Raw genomic sequence first — 12,122 nt, 5'->3', positions numbered from 1 at the left:
AGGTGGGGCAGGGCCACCAGGCACATAGAGGGAGCCCAGAGCCTGCCACTGGGTGAAAGGGTCCCCACAGCACAGGGCAGGCTTGGGTCAGGGGACTCGTGGGAGGAGATGCGGGCTGTGGGTGGGCACGGTGGCCCCTGGCCTGGGGTGGAGGGCAAGGCCACAGTGCTCACAAGGTGGTCTGTGCCCCGGGGGCAGAGCACAGCAAGGACAGAGCTGGGACACCTTCCTCGTCCTAAGGTCCTCGAGGGAGGCAAGACACAGAGGGACTCTGGCAGTGACAGTGCTGCCCAGCGGGAGAGGACAGGGAAATAAGCCGGCTCCTCTGCAGGTGAGCAGGGCTGGGTGCTTGGATGAGGGGCCCCGGGAAGACTCCCCTTGTTGGAGCTGCTCCCTTGGCCACCTGACTGCTCAATGACCCCAACCTCTCGCTCCTCCTCTTTGCCACCCTGCCTACTCACCTCAGGAGGAATGAGCTTTCCTTAACAACCATTGCTAATTACAGACCCTACAGGGTCCCCCCTGCACTGGGGCCCACCTTTTGCAAATCTATTCCTGTGGACAGGAACCTGGGGAATTCATGTGAACAGACCGTGTGACACAGAAAAATGGAAAGAAGACATTAACCTCATTAAGCCGCGGGAATTGCAACCTCGCTGAACAGCCTTCCACTTGGGATTTCTGAACCGAGATCTGTTTACTGGGAGCCATCAAAGCCCGAGATATGGGATCCAAAAGGAACCCAGAAGGTCTCTTTGAAACGGCAACATGTGTCTGGACACTAGAGAAACCAGCCAGAGTTCCCAAAATGGGCGCGCGTTGAGGCAGGGACATCATTCCAGGGCACGGCTTGAAAATGCAGGGCGTCGCGTCAGGGGAAAAACAAAATCATTTTTGCTCGAGAACCATCAGTAAGCCAAGGCCCAAAGAAGCAGCCCCCAGCTCTCTCAGGCCTATGCTTCCAAACAGACCTTTCAGACAGCACCCAGCCTCCTGTTGCCGTCATTCTTGGGGAAACTCGAAAATGCTGGCTCTTAATGGGGAACCCGATGGGGTACCAGCTGGAGCCCAGGTCCCCCAGATAGGCAGAGAGGCAGGGCCGGGAGGCAAGCAGGCTCAAGCAGCAGAATGCCCACCCTCCTTCCTCCTGTGGTTACCTAGGGCTAGCTTTCTTTTTGAGGTTTCCCACTTTGAATATATATAGAGGGTCTCATTACAGATCAGCCAAACGCATCCCCAAATGCTGTCCATTCCCGGGGTGCCTGTTCCGCAGCAGCATCTCCCCCCCACCAAGGAGGCGGCTGCCACTTGCCTCCTGAGCTGAAGGGACCACTCACCTGCCTCGCTGGCGTCTGCTGGTTAAAAGGGACACAGTCTGATTTACTAGGGCTCACCAGGCATCTACGGAGCTGGTGCAGCAGCTCTTTCATTAGGGAGTGTCACTGCAGGACGTCAGAAGCAGTCGGTGAATGAGAGGTCCCACAAGGGTCGGGTTTGGAGGCAGTGAGTCCATTAGTCCTATTAGGGCATCTGCATCTCAGTGAGAGAGGCTGAATTATTCACGAGCACGCCTCTTCCCCTAAAAGCCCGGGAAGTGCAGTTCCGTAGTGCAGCCTGGCAAGGCAGGCTCCTGTGTCCTGGCTGGGAGGGGGGACCGGCTGGGGTCCTGCCGTCTCCTTGGGTACATGCCCCCCTTCCTGGAGAGACTGGACCCTGGGAGGAGGCACAGGCTAGGCTTTCTGGTCTTTGAGGAAGGGATCCAGGCTGGTTGGCTTTCTTCCCACCACGTTCTTAACTGTCTGCAAGCTGGGAAGCCCAGGGGCCCACAGCGTAAGACCACCACCCACAGTGAATGGGTGGTGGTCTGGTGAGACATGCCCTCAGCACACACAGATGGACGCCTTGCCTTCCTCTGCCGGGATGCGCCCCAGATTGTACGTCCTATGCTGCCAGGACCTATATATGGATAGAAGGTTCCTGCAGTTCGCTGTGAGGACACCACATGGAGACCCTTCTTCACTGTCCTGAGCTGGGGTTCGGAAGACGCTTTGCGGCTGAGCCTGGGGGTGATCTATGCTGAGTCCCTGTTCTGGGCTCACGGCCACAGGGGCCCTTCATGTCATCCTGGGACCCCTGCCCCCCAAAGACTCAGTGTGACACTATCTTCCAGCTGAGAAATCGTGCCAGTGGCATGGGATTCTGGACAGAGGCTGAGTTGATTACCTCGTGACACAGCTGCTAACGAGGGTGGCTATAATGAGTTGGGGGATCATATCCCCAGATCTGGAGTGGAAAGAAATGTGAGGCTGGGGGAGGACATGGAAGTAGAGGTGACTGGTAGTGGGGAATGATCTGGAAAGACCTTTGTGATGGACCTGGGATGGTTCCTTCTCTCTCTTTTCTTTAGCTTTTTGTTTGTTTGGGCCGCACCATGTAGCTTACAGGATCTTAGTTCCCTGACCAGGGACTGAACCCATACTCCCTGCAGTGGAAGCGCAGAGTCCTAACCACTGGACCACCAGGGAGACCCCTGGGATGGTTCTTCTTAAAGGCCGAAGCCCACGGTCAGTTCTGTGGCCTCTGTGTCACATGTCATCCCCAGGCTGGAAGTGGCCATTGTGGCCTCGCTGCTGGGTGGTGGTCCTTAGCCTGACCTGCTTGGAATGAGGCCCATCTCCTTCCCCTGGGCACCATTTCCCTCTCTTCACATTGTCCTTCTCCACACCTGCCCCTCGGACACCAAACCCTATGGACCTGGCTCCTCTTAACCTCCACTCCGTCCTCCCATGGTCCCAGTTGTTCAGCCCTTCTTCACCTCTCCTGGCTCCCACATCCAGCCTTCCCATTTCCACCCGTCTCATTCCCTGCTCCTAGGCTTCCTTCCTGCAGCAGAGCCCTGCCCCCTGCCCTGCTCTAACACCACCGATGTCTCCCCAGTGCCCACCAAAGGCAGTCAGGCTCCTCTGCTTGGCCTTCTTGGCCCTCCATCCTCAGACCCCCATCTGCCTCTCTAGCCTGGCCTCTGGTCGCTCTCCTTCCTGTCCTGTCCCTGAAGGCCAGATGATGTGACTGCCACGTCCTGTTCTCTGGGCACCTCTCTGAGCTGTGCTCAGACTGTCCCCTCTACTGGAATGCTCTTCCTGGTATCTGTGTTGAATTCTGTCCAGCCCGAATAAGGTCCAGCTCACAGGCTCTATGATACATTCCCTGACTCTTAGCCAGCTGACTGCTCCCTCCTCAAACTTCCAACAGCTCTCTGGACTCTCCCAAGACCCGTTTGCCTCCTAGATGCTATTAGAGTGATTTAGGTTTGGGATAGATTGCAGTCAGCATCAGTCCTTCTAATGAATATTCAAGGCTGATTTCCTTTAGGATTGACTGGTTTGATCTCCTTGCAGTGCAACAATGTCATAAAAGGGGCAGCAGAGGATGAGAGGGCTTCCCTGGTAGCTCAGCTGGTAGAGAATCCGCCTGCAGTGCAGGAGACCCCGGTTCGATTCCTGGGTCGGGAAGATCCCCTGGAGAATGGATAGGTTACCCACTCCAGTATTCTTGGGCTCCCCGGTGGTTCAGATGGTAAATAATCCACCTGTAATGCAGGAGACCTGGGTTCAATCCCTGGGTCGGGAAGATCCCCTGGAGGAGGGCATGTCAACCCACTCCAGTATTCTTGCCTGGAGAACCCCCATGGACAGAGGAGCCTGGCGGGCTACAGCCCATGGGGTCTCAAAGAGTCGGACATGACTGAGTGACTAAGCACAGCACAGCACAGAGGATGAGATGGTTAGATAGCATCACTGAGTCAATGGACATGAGTTGGAGCAAACTCTGGGAGATAGCAGAGGACAGAGAAGCCTGGTATGCTGCAGTCCATGGGGTCGCAAAGAGTCGAACACGACTTAGCGACTGAACAACAACAGGAACAGCAGGACTGCATTACTGTGGCCATCCTTTCCCCTTTCTCTGTATCATATGACTGTGATTCTCCCCTGGGTTGGGGGGAGTATACATTCCCCTTGACACTGGGCTTGGTCATGAGCTTGCTTTGACCCAAAGAATGGGCAGAAGTGACTGCGCCTGTTCTAGCCATTGGCCTTCAGAGACATTTTTCCTCTGGCACTTCTGCCACGAGAAGAGACCTGGGATGGCCCCTGGTTAAGAAGGATGGAGAGAGGGTGAAACCTGCCTTCAACCTGAAGCTCAGAGACCAATCCGGCTGAGCCCAGCCTAGCTGAACTGACTTCAGTCAACCCACAGACACATAAGCCCCTGAATCTTGGGGTAGTTTGTTATGCAGCCTCCTGTGTACGAGCTGACAGGTACACGGTCTTCCCTCTTTTACCTGTCTGTGAGTTGCTGGAGGGCAGGGCCTTGGATACTTTGCCCTGTTGGAGGAGGGGTGCCACCCTTCTGGCTGACTTAAATAACCATCCACCAGCCATGTCAGAGCTGGGTGATGAGGATACACCACTGGGAGTGGCACCCAGTACACAGAATGATTCCACCCCATTAAGGTCATCACCAGAGGTCCCACAAGAGATGCCTGAGTTGTCTATGTGAAATAACCACACTGGAGCCTCAAAGGGCAGGATGGCCAGAGCCTGTGGCGTTGAATGTGGAGCTGAGAGGCTGAGCGGGGAGTAGGGTGGGGGGTGTCTTCAGATCTGGGGATTCAGTTCCCCCACAGAGCCCCTCCTTGGGGCAAGAAGGCCTCACAGGGATCAGATGCTCACCCAGAGGGGTCCCCAGAGGGTGGACAAAAGGGTGGATTTGGAGGGTTCTGGGGTTAGCAAGGGGCATGGGGCACCCTTTTACATCCACTCGACTTACTGGGAACCTCCTATGGGCCCTTGCAGCTGCCGGCCTGGCCAGCTCTCGTCTCACCTTACTCCTTTCCTTCCAGGAGTGAGGCAGGCCTCAGAACAGCATCTGAGGATGCTGTTCAAGTGCATATCTTGTTTCACTGGTTGAATCCTTCTGGACGGATGGCACACATTCATTCTGGCATATTACGTCATACATACATGCACACACACACATACACAACATACACATATACACAGATGCATATCCACACACATGCACACACAACACATGTACACACATACAAATACTTACACACATACGAATAAAAACATACATACATACAACACACATACACATACATGTGTATATGACGATAAACACTTGTATCCAGTAAGAGCATTTGCAAACCTAGTAAGTTCAGCCCTAACTATTTCGAGCAAGACCTTATCTAGCCAAACCTCCAGCAGAATCAGATTTGGACCTCTCTTTAGAGCTCTCTGTAAGGGGGAAGACCTCATGGGAGGCACCGAAGCAGTGGGAAAATGACCTTGAGAACCCAGACCCACCGTCATGTTCAGACCCAGGCCCAAGCCAGCGTGAAGGAAGAATAACACGGAAGTCCGGCGCCGACCCCCACACCCACTGCCTGAACGAGGCCCCTGTTGCGTCGGCAATAAGATGCCATGGCTCTGTCACTGCTGGGGTGCACACGCCAGGGAGCTGGCTCTGGACAGAAACCTCTCAGGCCTGGTGGCCACGATGCACCATAGACAGAGCCCTGCCCACTGAGTGTCCAATCCCAAAGCTGGCGGCGCTGCCCCATGAGTTCCATAAGCCTGATGTGTTCCCCATGGAGGAAAATGTCGAAGTAAATTTCCGGAGTTAGAGATTTTCAAGAGCATGTGTGTTCGTGGTGCATGCCCTACTCCAGAGGTCAGGAAGAGGCTGCTCGGAGGGAGGAAGGGACCCGACCCGGAGGAGTCTGCTGATGGGATGTGCCTCAGGCTGGACTGCAAGCCTCTCCGTCTGCTGACAGCCTCTCCCCCTGGGGACACAGGTGTGCTGACTTCCAACAGGGAAATAATCAGAAAGAAGCCAGCGCATCCATCCCCACCCTGACCCAGGTCCCATTGGAGCCACACACTCCAGGGAGCTCCGTAGACTCCAAATCAGCTCAGATCCAAGGAGAAGGGGAGAATGAGGGGCTGGGGGCATCGTCTTTCACTCTGACCACCCAAGAGTACAAAGCTGGGATCACAGGAAAGGGCTGTATCTGCTACCCGAGGAACGAGGTTTTAAGAGAGATCTGGCGAGAGAGAGCCCAGCTCAAATCAAAGCAAGTTCCAGATGAACCCACACGACGAGCCCGACTGCACGGTTTCATCATGATGCCGTCGCAACACCGAGAGAGGACCAGAGCCTGAGTCTCACGGGGAGGATTTTCACGTGCGGAGAAATCACCAGCGCCCCCAGCCCAGATGGCGGGGTCCTCCCACCCGCTCCCGTGCTTGCCGCCGGTTTTAGGGAAAACGGAGAAGCTCGTTACCTGTAAAACTGGAGCTGTCTTTTGGGGCTCCCATACCGAGTACTGCGGACAGCAATGGAGAAGAGAGGAGACAGGGAGAGAAGAGAGAGAAGCCACAGTTGTCATCAGCCACGCACAGGGAGGTGTCAGCACGGGAAGCATCACCGACGCCCCGCAACCCCGGCCCCGCCCCCCTCTGCTTGGGTACCGAGCGCTCGGCGGCAGCGCCACCCAGTGGCACAGGGAGGCAGAGACCCGTTTATTTGAACACGGGGGTTTCTGTGCCTGGCCTGGTTCTCACGCCAGGCGGGGAAGTGAAGCCTAGAGGTTAACCTCTGGGGGAGTCTTTGTTTGGGTTTTCACGAATCATGCTTTATAACAACGACTGAAAACACTCAAACCAGGAAATGCCCACACCCACCTGCTGGCAAGTCTGCACGTGACCATGGGGTTCTTTTTAGGATCTCGATGAAGGAGGGATGTCCCTGTTCCCCATGGTTTTTGCAGACACTCACTCTGGCTCAGGCCCTGACAGTGACCTGAAAATCCAGTGGCTGAAGGACTGATGAGCCCCCAGGGTTCCACTCACACCCCAGTCTTCCATGACAGCAATGCCATCAGGGTCTGTGCTCTGACCACGGAGCCAGCTGCTCCACCCCACACCTTCCCCACAGTCTCCCTGTGGTTCAGCCTGGGCTATTTTCCAAATGGAAAGACCCAGGGCTGGATCTGGAAGTGGGCTTTCCAGGAGAAGTTCTCGTGGGACCAGTGAGCACCTGGCCGCCCCCACTGTCCACAGGCTCCACACTGGCTATAAGGCTTTGAGCCTCGTTCAGGGTGTTGGGGAAGCTGGTGGGACCACAGGAGCCATGATGTGTAAAAGAGAAACGGAATCCAGGAAGGGCCTCTGTTACCTCCCACGGAATATTTCAGAAGAGTCAGAGACAAGGCAGGAGTCTAATCCTGGCTCTATCCCACCCGGTCAAACCTCTAATTATTTTCTTTCCCATTTTGGTCTTAAAGGCTTCCCTGGTGGCTCAGATGGCAAAGAATCTGCTTACAATGCAGGAGACCTGGGTTTGATCCCTGGGTCTGGAAGATCCAGAAGGAATGGCAACCTACTCCAGTATTTTTACCTGGAAAATCCCATGGACAGAGGACTCTGGTGGGCTATAGTCTATGGGGTACCATGGAGAAACGGCTGGCTTGCATGCAACTTACAGCTCTGTGGGCTCACTTAGTCCCTTCCTTCTGGGTCATGCGGGGGTGGCTGACTTGGGGACCCCTCCTCAGAGGCAGGACTGATCCTGGGAGGGGCTTGGGGGATGGTGCCGGGGGTTCACCTGTAGATCATGCCGGGGGAGCCCGTCTGCCTCAGGGAGAGCCGAGCTGGGGAGCCCGTGGTTGATTCCGGATACATGGAGCCGGCCTCACTTGTCCTGAAGCGCTCCCTTCTTCACGGAGGCGAGGTTCTGAAGGGAGAGCAGAGAAAGAGGGGGGCTGGTTAAAAAAGACCAGTCAGGTATGGTCAAGATGCTCTGTGATCCTGAAGCCTGGTTCCTTGGGCATCCGTATGTCCTTCATCAGATAGACAGGGCTTTCCTGTGGGCTCAGCAGTAAAGAATCCACCTGCCAATGCAGGAGACACAAGTTCAATCCCTGGGCTGGGAAGATCCCCTGGAGAAGAGAATGGCTACCCACTCCAGTATTCTTGCCTGGAGATTTCCATGCACCGAGGAGCCTGGTGGGCTACAGTCTGTGGGGTAGCAAAGAGTCAGACACGACTGAGTGACTGAGCACGCACGTATGCATCAGACAGAGAGACAAACCCACGGGGGCTCAGATGAGCCTGAGATCCGGTTCAGTGCCGGTGAAGATTCCACTCCATCCCTCCACGCTCCCACCCCACCCCTCCCTGACTGCTTTCCTGAGGTTCTGGGAGCACTTCTCCATTGCCCAAACTCTGTAGAGATGGGGGGACCAGAGCCAATCTGTGGACTTGGGGTCTGGGCTGTCTTCCTCAGGCCAGGAAGTAACACTGTGGTCACCCGGATCATACTGGATAATTCACTTTCTCTGGGGCTTCCCAGTGGCACTAGTGGTAAAGAATTTGCCTGCCAACGCAGGAGATGCGAGAGATTGGTGTTCGATCTCTGGGGGGAAGATCCCCTGGAGGAGGAAATGGCTACCCACTCCAGTATTCTTGCCTGGGAAATCCCATGGACAGAGGAGTCTGGCAGGTTACAGTTCATGGGGTCACAAAGAGTTGGACGTGACTGAAGTGACTTAGCTTGCATGGCACACGTGCACTTTCCCTGACCCCAGCCCACTGAGGGGGGAGGGGCGCAGATCATGCTACTCTGCTCAATCCTTCCAATGGTTTCCCCTTCTATCCAGAGTGAAAACCTCGGTCTCAGCAGTGGCCTCCACCTGAGCCACGACCTCTCTGACATCCCACCCCACCTCCCGCCTCTTTGCTCACTGCCACAGATATATGGGCTCCATAGGGTCCCGTGAAGCCCATAGACACTCCAACCTCAGGGTGTCCACACCTGCTCTTCTTTCTGCCCAAGCTCTCTGACCCCAGACCCCCTGAGGGGCCCTGACCTTCATCTCCTGATACAGAGGTCACATTGTCATGGAGTCATCTCTGGATGTGTGTGCATGCATGCTCAGTTGCTCAGTCATGTCCCAACTCTTTGCAACCCCATGGACTGTAGCCCACCAGGCTCCTCTGTCCATGGAATTTTCCAGGCAAGAATACTGGAATGGGTTGCCATTTCCTTCTCCAGGGAATCTTCCCAACCCAGGGATTGAACCTGTGTCTGTGGCATCTCCTGAATTGGCAGGCAGATTCTTTACCACTGAGCCACCTGGGAAGCCCCTTCTCTGGACACTATCTTAACACTTCCTTGGGACCTGTCACCTTCTAGCGCATCTTATATTTTACCTGCTGTCTCATTTATGACCCCAATATGTAAGCTCCATGGAAGCAGGGAGTTTTGTCTGCTGGGTTCACAGCTGTGCCTGGCACACCCCGGGTAGGGGGAGGGTTAGGGACTGGGGCCTGAGGAGCAGGCGACAGGGCAGTCTTCTCTGAGGGTGCAATGCCCGCTCTGTCCAGTAGGGGTGCTCATGGCAGCTACAGGTGCCAGTTGTCACTTAGGGAGGCACCCTACTCTTTACCCCTAGCCTGGACTCTGGAAGGTCATGTCCCTCAGGGTCAGAAGCCAGCTCCTCGGCTCACAGCCGGGCCCTGGCCATGCTCTGATGCCCATTTATGAGGAAAAGAGCCACAAGCCACGATCCGTGCTTGTCTCACTCCTCCTGGGGAGGTCAGCACCTTGGTCGCACCGGGGCAGGAGGAAAAGGATTGGTGAGGTTTCCCCAAGCCCCCTGCTTAGCATTCAGGACACAGTTCAGGGGCACAGCCAACGTGCCCAGAGCCCACCTCCTTGCTCTGCAGCTGCCACCATCCAATCAGGAGCCACTGGATCTGGCAGGCAGCCAGTCCCCGAGGACGTGACGTTCCAGTGGGGATGCTGTGACTCCCAGGCTGCGCTGGGCTCCCACATCTCTGAGGCAGGCAGGCAGGCATACCCCCCCCACTCCTCGGGATTATTCAGAAACCGTGTGACAATACACCAGGCTCAAGAGGGACAGGAGGGGCAGCTGAGAGGGTGTGGCTTGGGGTCCAGGCTGTGAGTCTGAAGGCTGGATCCCTCCCATCTTCTGCACACCGACTGGATCTACATGTGACTTTGAACAAACCACCTGTTTTACACCTGGAGACACAGCACAGAGTGCTCACAAAGGCCTGTTCATACTTTCTCACGGGAGCAAAGAGAAGACATGCTCTGAGCCCAAGAGGAGAGATGCTGAGTCAGTCCCAGCTCTTACCCTTTGCAGACTGAGCTGAGTGACGACAGAGAACCTAGAAGATCAGGAGACTCTAAGTGTGGACAGTCTTCTCTACAACTTATTATTTTGGAAACTTTCAAACCTCAGAAAAATTGTAAAATCTCAGAACAGCAGCAAACACCTATCACCCTTCATCCTACTTACCCATGGTCCACATCTGCCCCGTTTGCACACACTGCCTCCCTTCCCCCTTCCTCCTTCCCCCTCCCTCTCCCTCACCTCTTCTCCCCCCTCTTCTCACACACACTTTTTTCCTGAACCATTTGATAGTTGTGATCTCATGCATGTCACCCCTCAGCACTGCAGCAAGCATCTTCTGAAAATAAGAATTCTGTCTTACATAACCCAATACTAGGATCATGACTAAGGCAATTAACTCAATACCACCCCATATAGGTGGCTCGGTGGAAAAGAATCTGTCTGTCAATGCAGGAGACATGGGTTCAATCCTTGGGTCGGGAAGATCCCCTGGAGAAGGAAATGACAACCCACTTCAATATTCTTGCCTGGAAAAATCCCATGGATAGTGGAGCCTGGTGGGCTGCAGTCCATGGGGTCGCAAAGAGTTGGACACGACTTAGCAACAACAACAATCTGATACAGAGCCTATATTAAAATGTTCCTCATTATTCAAAAAAGAAGAAAAATCTCATATAAACAACCTAACCTACCACCTAATAAAATAATTAGAAAAAGAACAAACAAAATCTGAAGTCAGCAGAAGAAAGGAAGTAATAAAGATCAAAGAAGAAATAAAATGGAGATTAAAAATTTCCCAATGATTCCAAAATATATTCTATAGCTTAAAAAATTCCAGAATCCACTCAAGGTTCACACATGGCCTCGGTTATTTCCCTCCTGTCTCTCCTGATCCAGCACCACCCCCACCGCTGTTTTCATGGTATTGAGGTTTTTGCAAAGCTCAGGCCATGAGTCCTGCAGATGGCCCCATGGTTTGCATTTGTCTGACTGCAGCCTGATGATTAGATCTGGCTAAACCTTTCTGGTGAGGTGTGTCCTTCTGGCGCATCTAAACAGGATGCACACGTGTGTTTGCCCATGACGGGCAAGCCAGGTTCTGTCACTGGGTTAAGACGGCTCCCACCTGGCGCAGTGCCCTCCTTCCTTCATAATTACCCGGTAACCACAAGGAGGCCTCTTTGAGGCTGTGTGAGGATCCAGTTCCCCTGCAATCTCACTGTGTTTTCCCCACTACAGTTTTCACAGAAAGGCTGCTATGCAGCCAGTTGGGGCTCTGAGCGCAGACGACATGAGAGGGCTGGAGGCCGAGTTTAAACGGGAAGAAAACACAAACGCAGACTCCTGTAGGTCTCAGGCTGTTATCCAAGCTGCAACCCCAGCCAGGCCCTGATGGTCAGACTCTTTCAGGGACTTGACTGAGGGCCCCAGAGCGGTGGGACCGGCCGTTGAGACTTGGGCTGACAGTCTTCTGGGCAAGTGGACCCATGACATGATTTTAAACACGGACATGCACACTGACACTCACAGAGGGAAAGCCCCAGAATAAACTGGATGAACTGGGCAAAAAGTTCAGGGTCACAGCAGACCACAGTGAGGCACCCTCGATTAGGACACACGAGCTCTCTCTCTTCAAGCCTCAGTTTTCTCATCTGCAGAATGGGTGGCTGGCCTATAAGACCCTCAATTTCTCTGTTGCAGCTCAGAATAAATGACTATATTATTCTGGGAGCTGATGTCCCTGAGGGTGTCCAATTCAGAGCTGGAAGTGGCTCCCTCTCTCTCCCTCTTTTTCTGATTCTTCACCCACAGCATTAAAGATGGAATCTGACTTCTCAGACTTGATAAGAGCTACTTGCACGAGAGGGAAGAATTCAGTGCATCCATGTGA

At 54.3% G+C, this 12,122-nt stretch overlaps 1 protein-coding gene across 5 annotated transcripts in view; it reads right to left on the bottom strand.

Moving 5' to 3' along the window:
* KCNAB2 (potassium voltage-gated channel subfamily A regulatory beta subunit 2) overlaps window positions 1–12,122 on the bottom strand; it is a 95,065-nt gene that overhangs the window by 50,136 nt on the left and 32,807 nt on the right. For 3 of the 5 annotated variants that reach the window (XM_081490317.1, XM_081490322.1, XM_081490323.1), the window contains exon 2: window positions 7,675–7,803. In XM_081490317.1, coding sequence (XP_081346443.1) covers window positions 7,675–7,751 — 77 coding nt within the window. In that variant the 5' untranslated portion in view covers window positions 7,752–7,803. Of the gene's footprint in view, window positions 1–6,352; window positions 6,395–7,674; window positions 7,804–12,122 lie in introns of all 5 variants that reach the window. The other 2 variants (XM_081490319.1, XM_081490320.1) reach the window with 1 other exon arrangement.

The sequence above is a fragment of the Giraffa tippelskirchi genome, chromosome 5 (genome assembly GCF_054371585.1).
Source record: "Giraffa tippelskirchi isolate mGirTip1 chromosome 5, T2T-mGirTip1v1.2.pri, whole genome shotgun sequence".
Classification (NCBI taxonomy): domain Eukaryota; kingdom Metazoa; phylum Chordata; class Mammalia; order Artiodactyla; family Giraffidae; genus Giraffa; species Giraffa tippelskirchi.
Note: the sequence above shows the minus strand (reverse complement) of the source record. Positions and strands in the feature narration are given on the sequence as shown.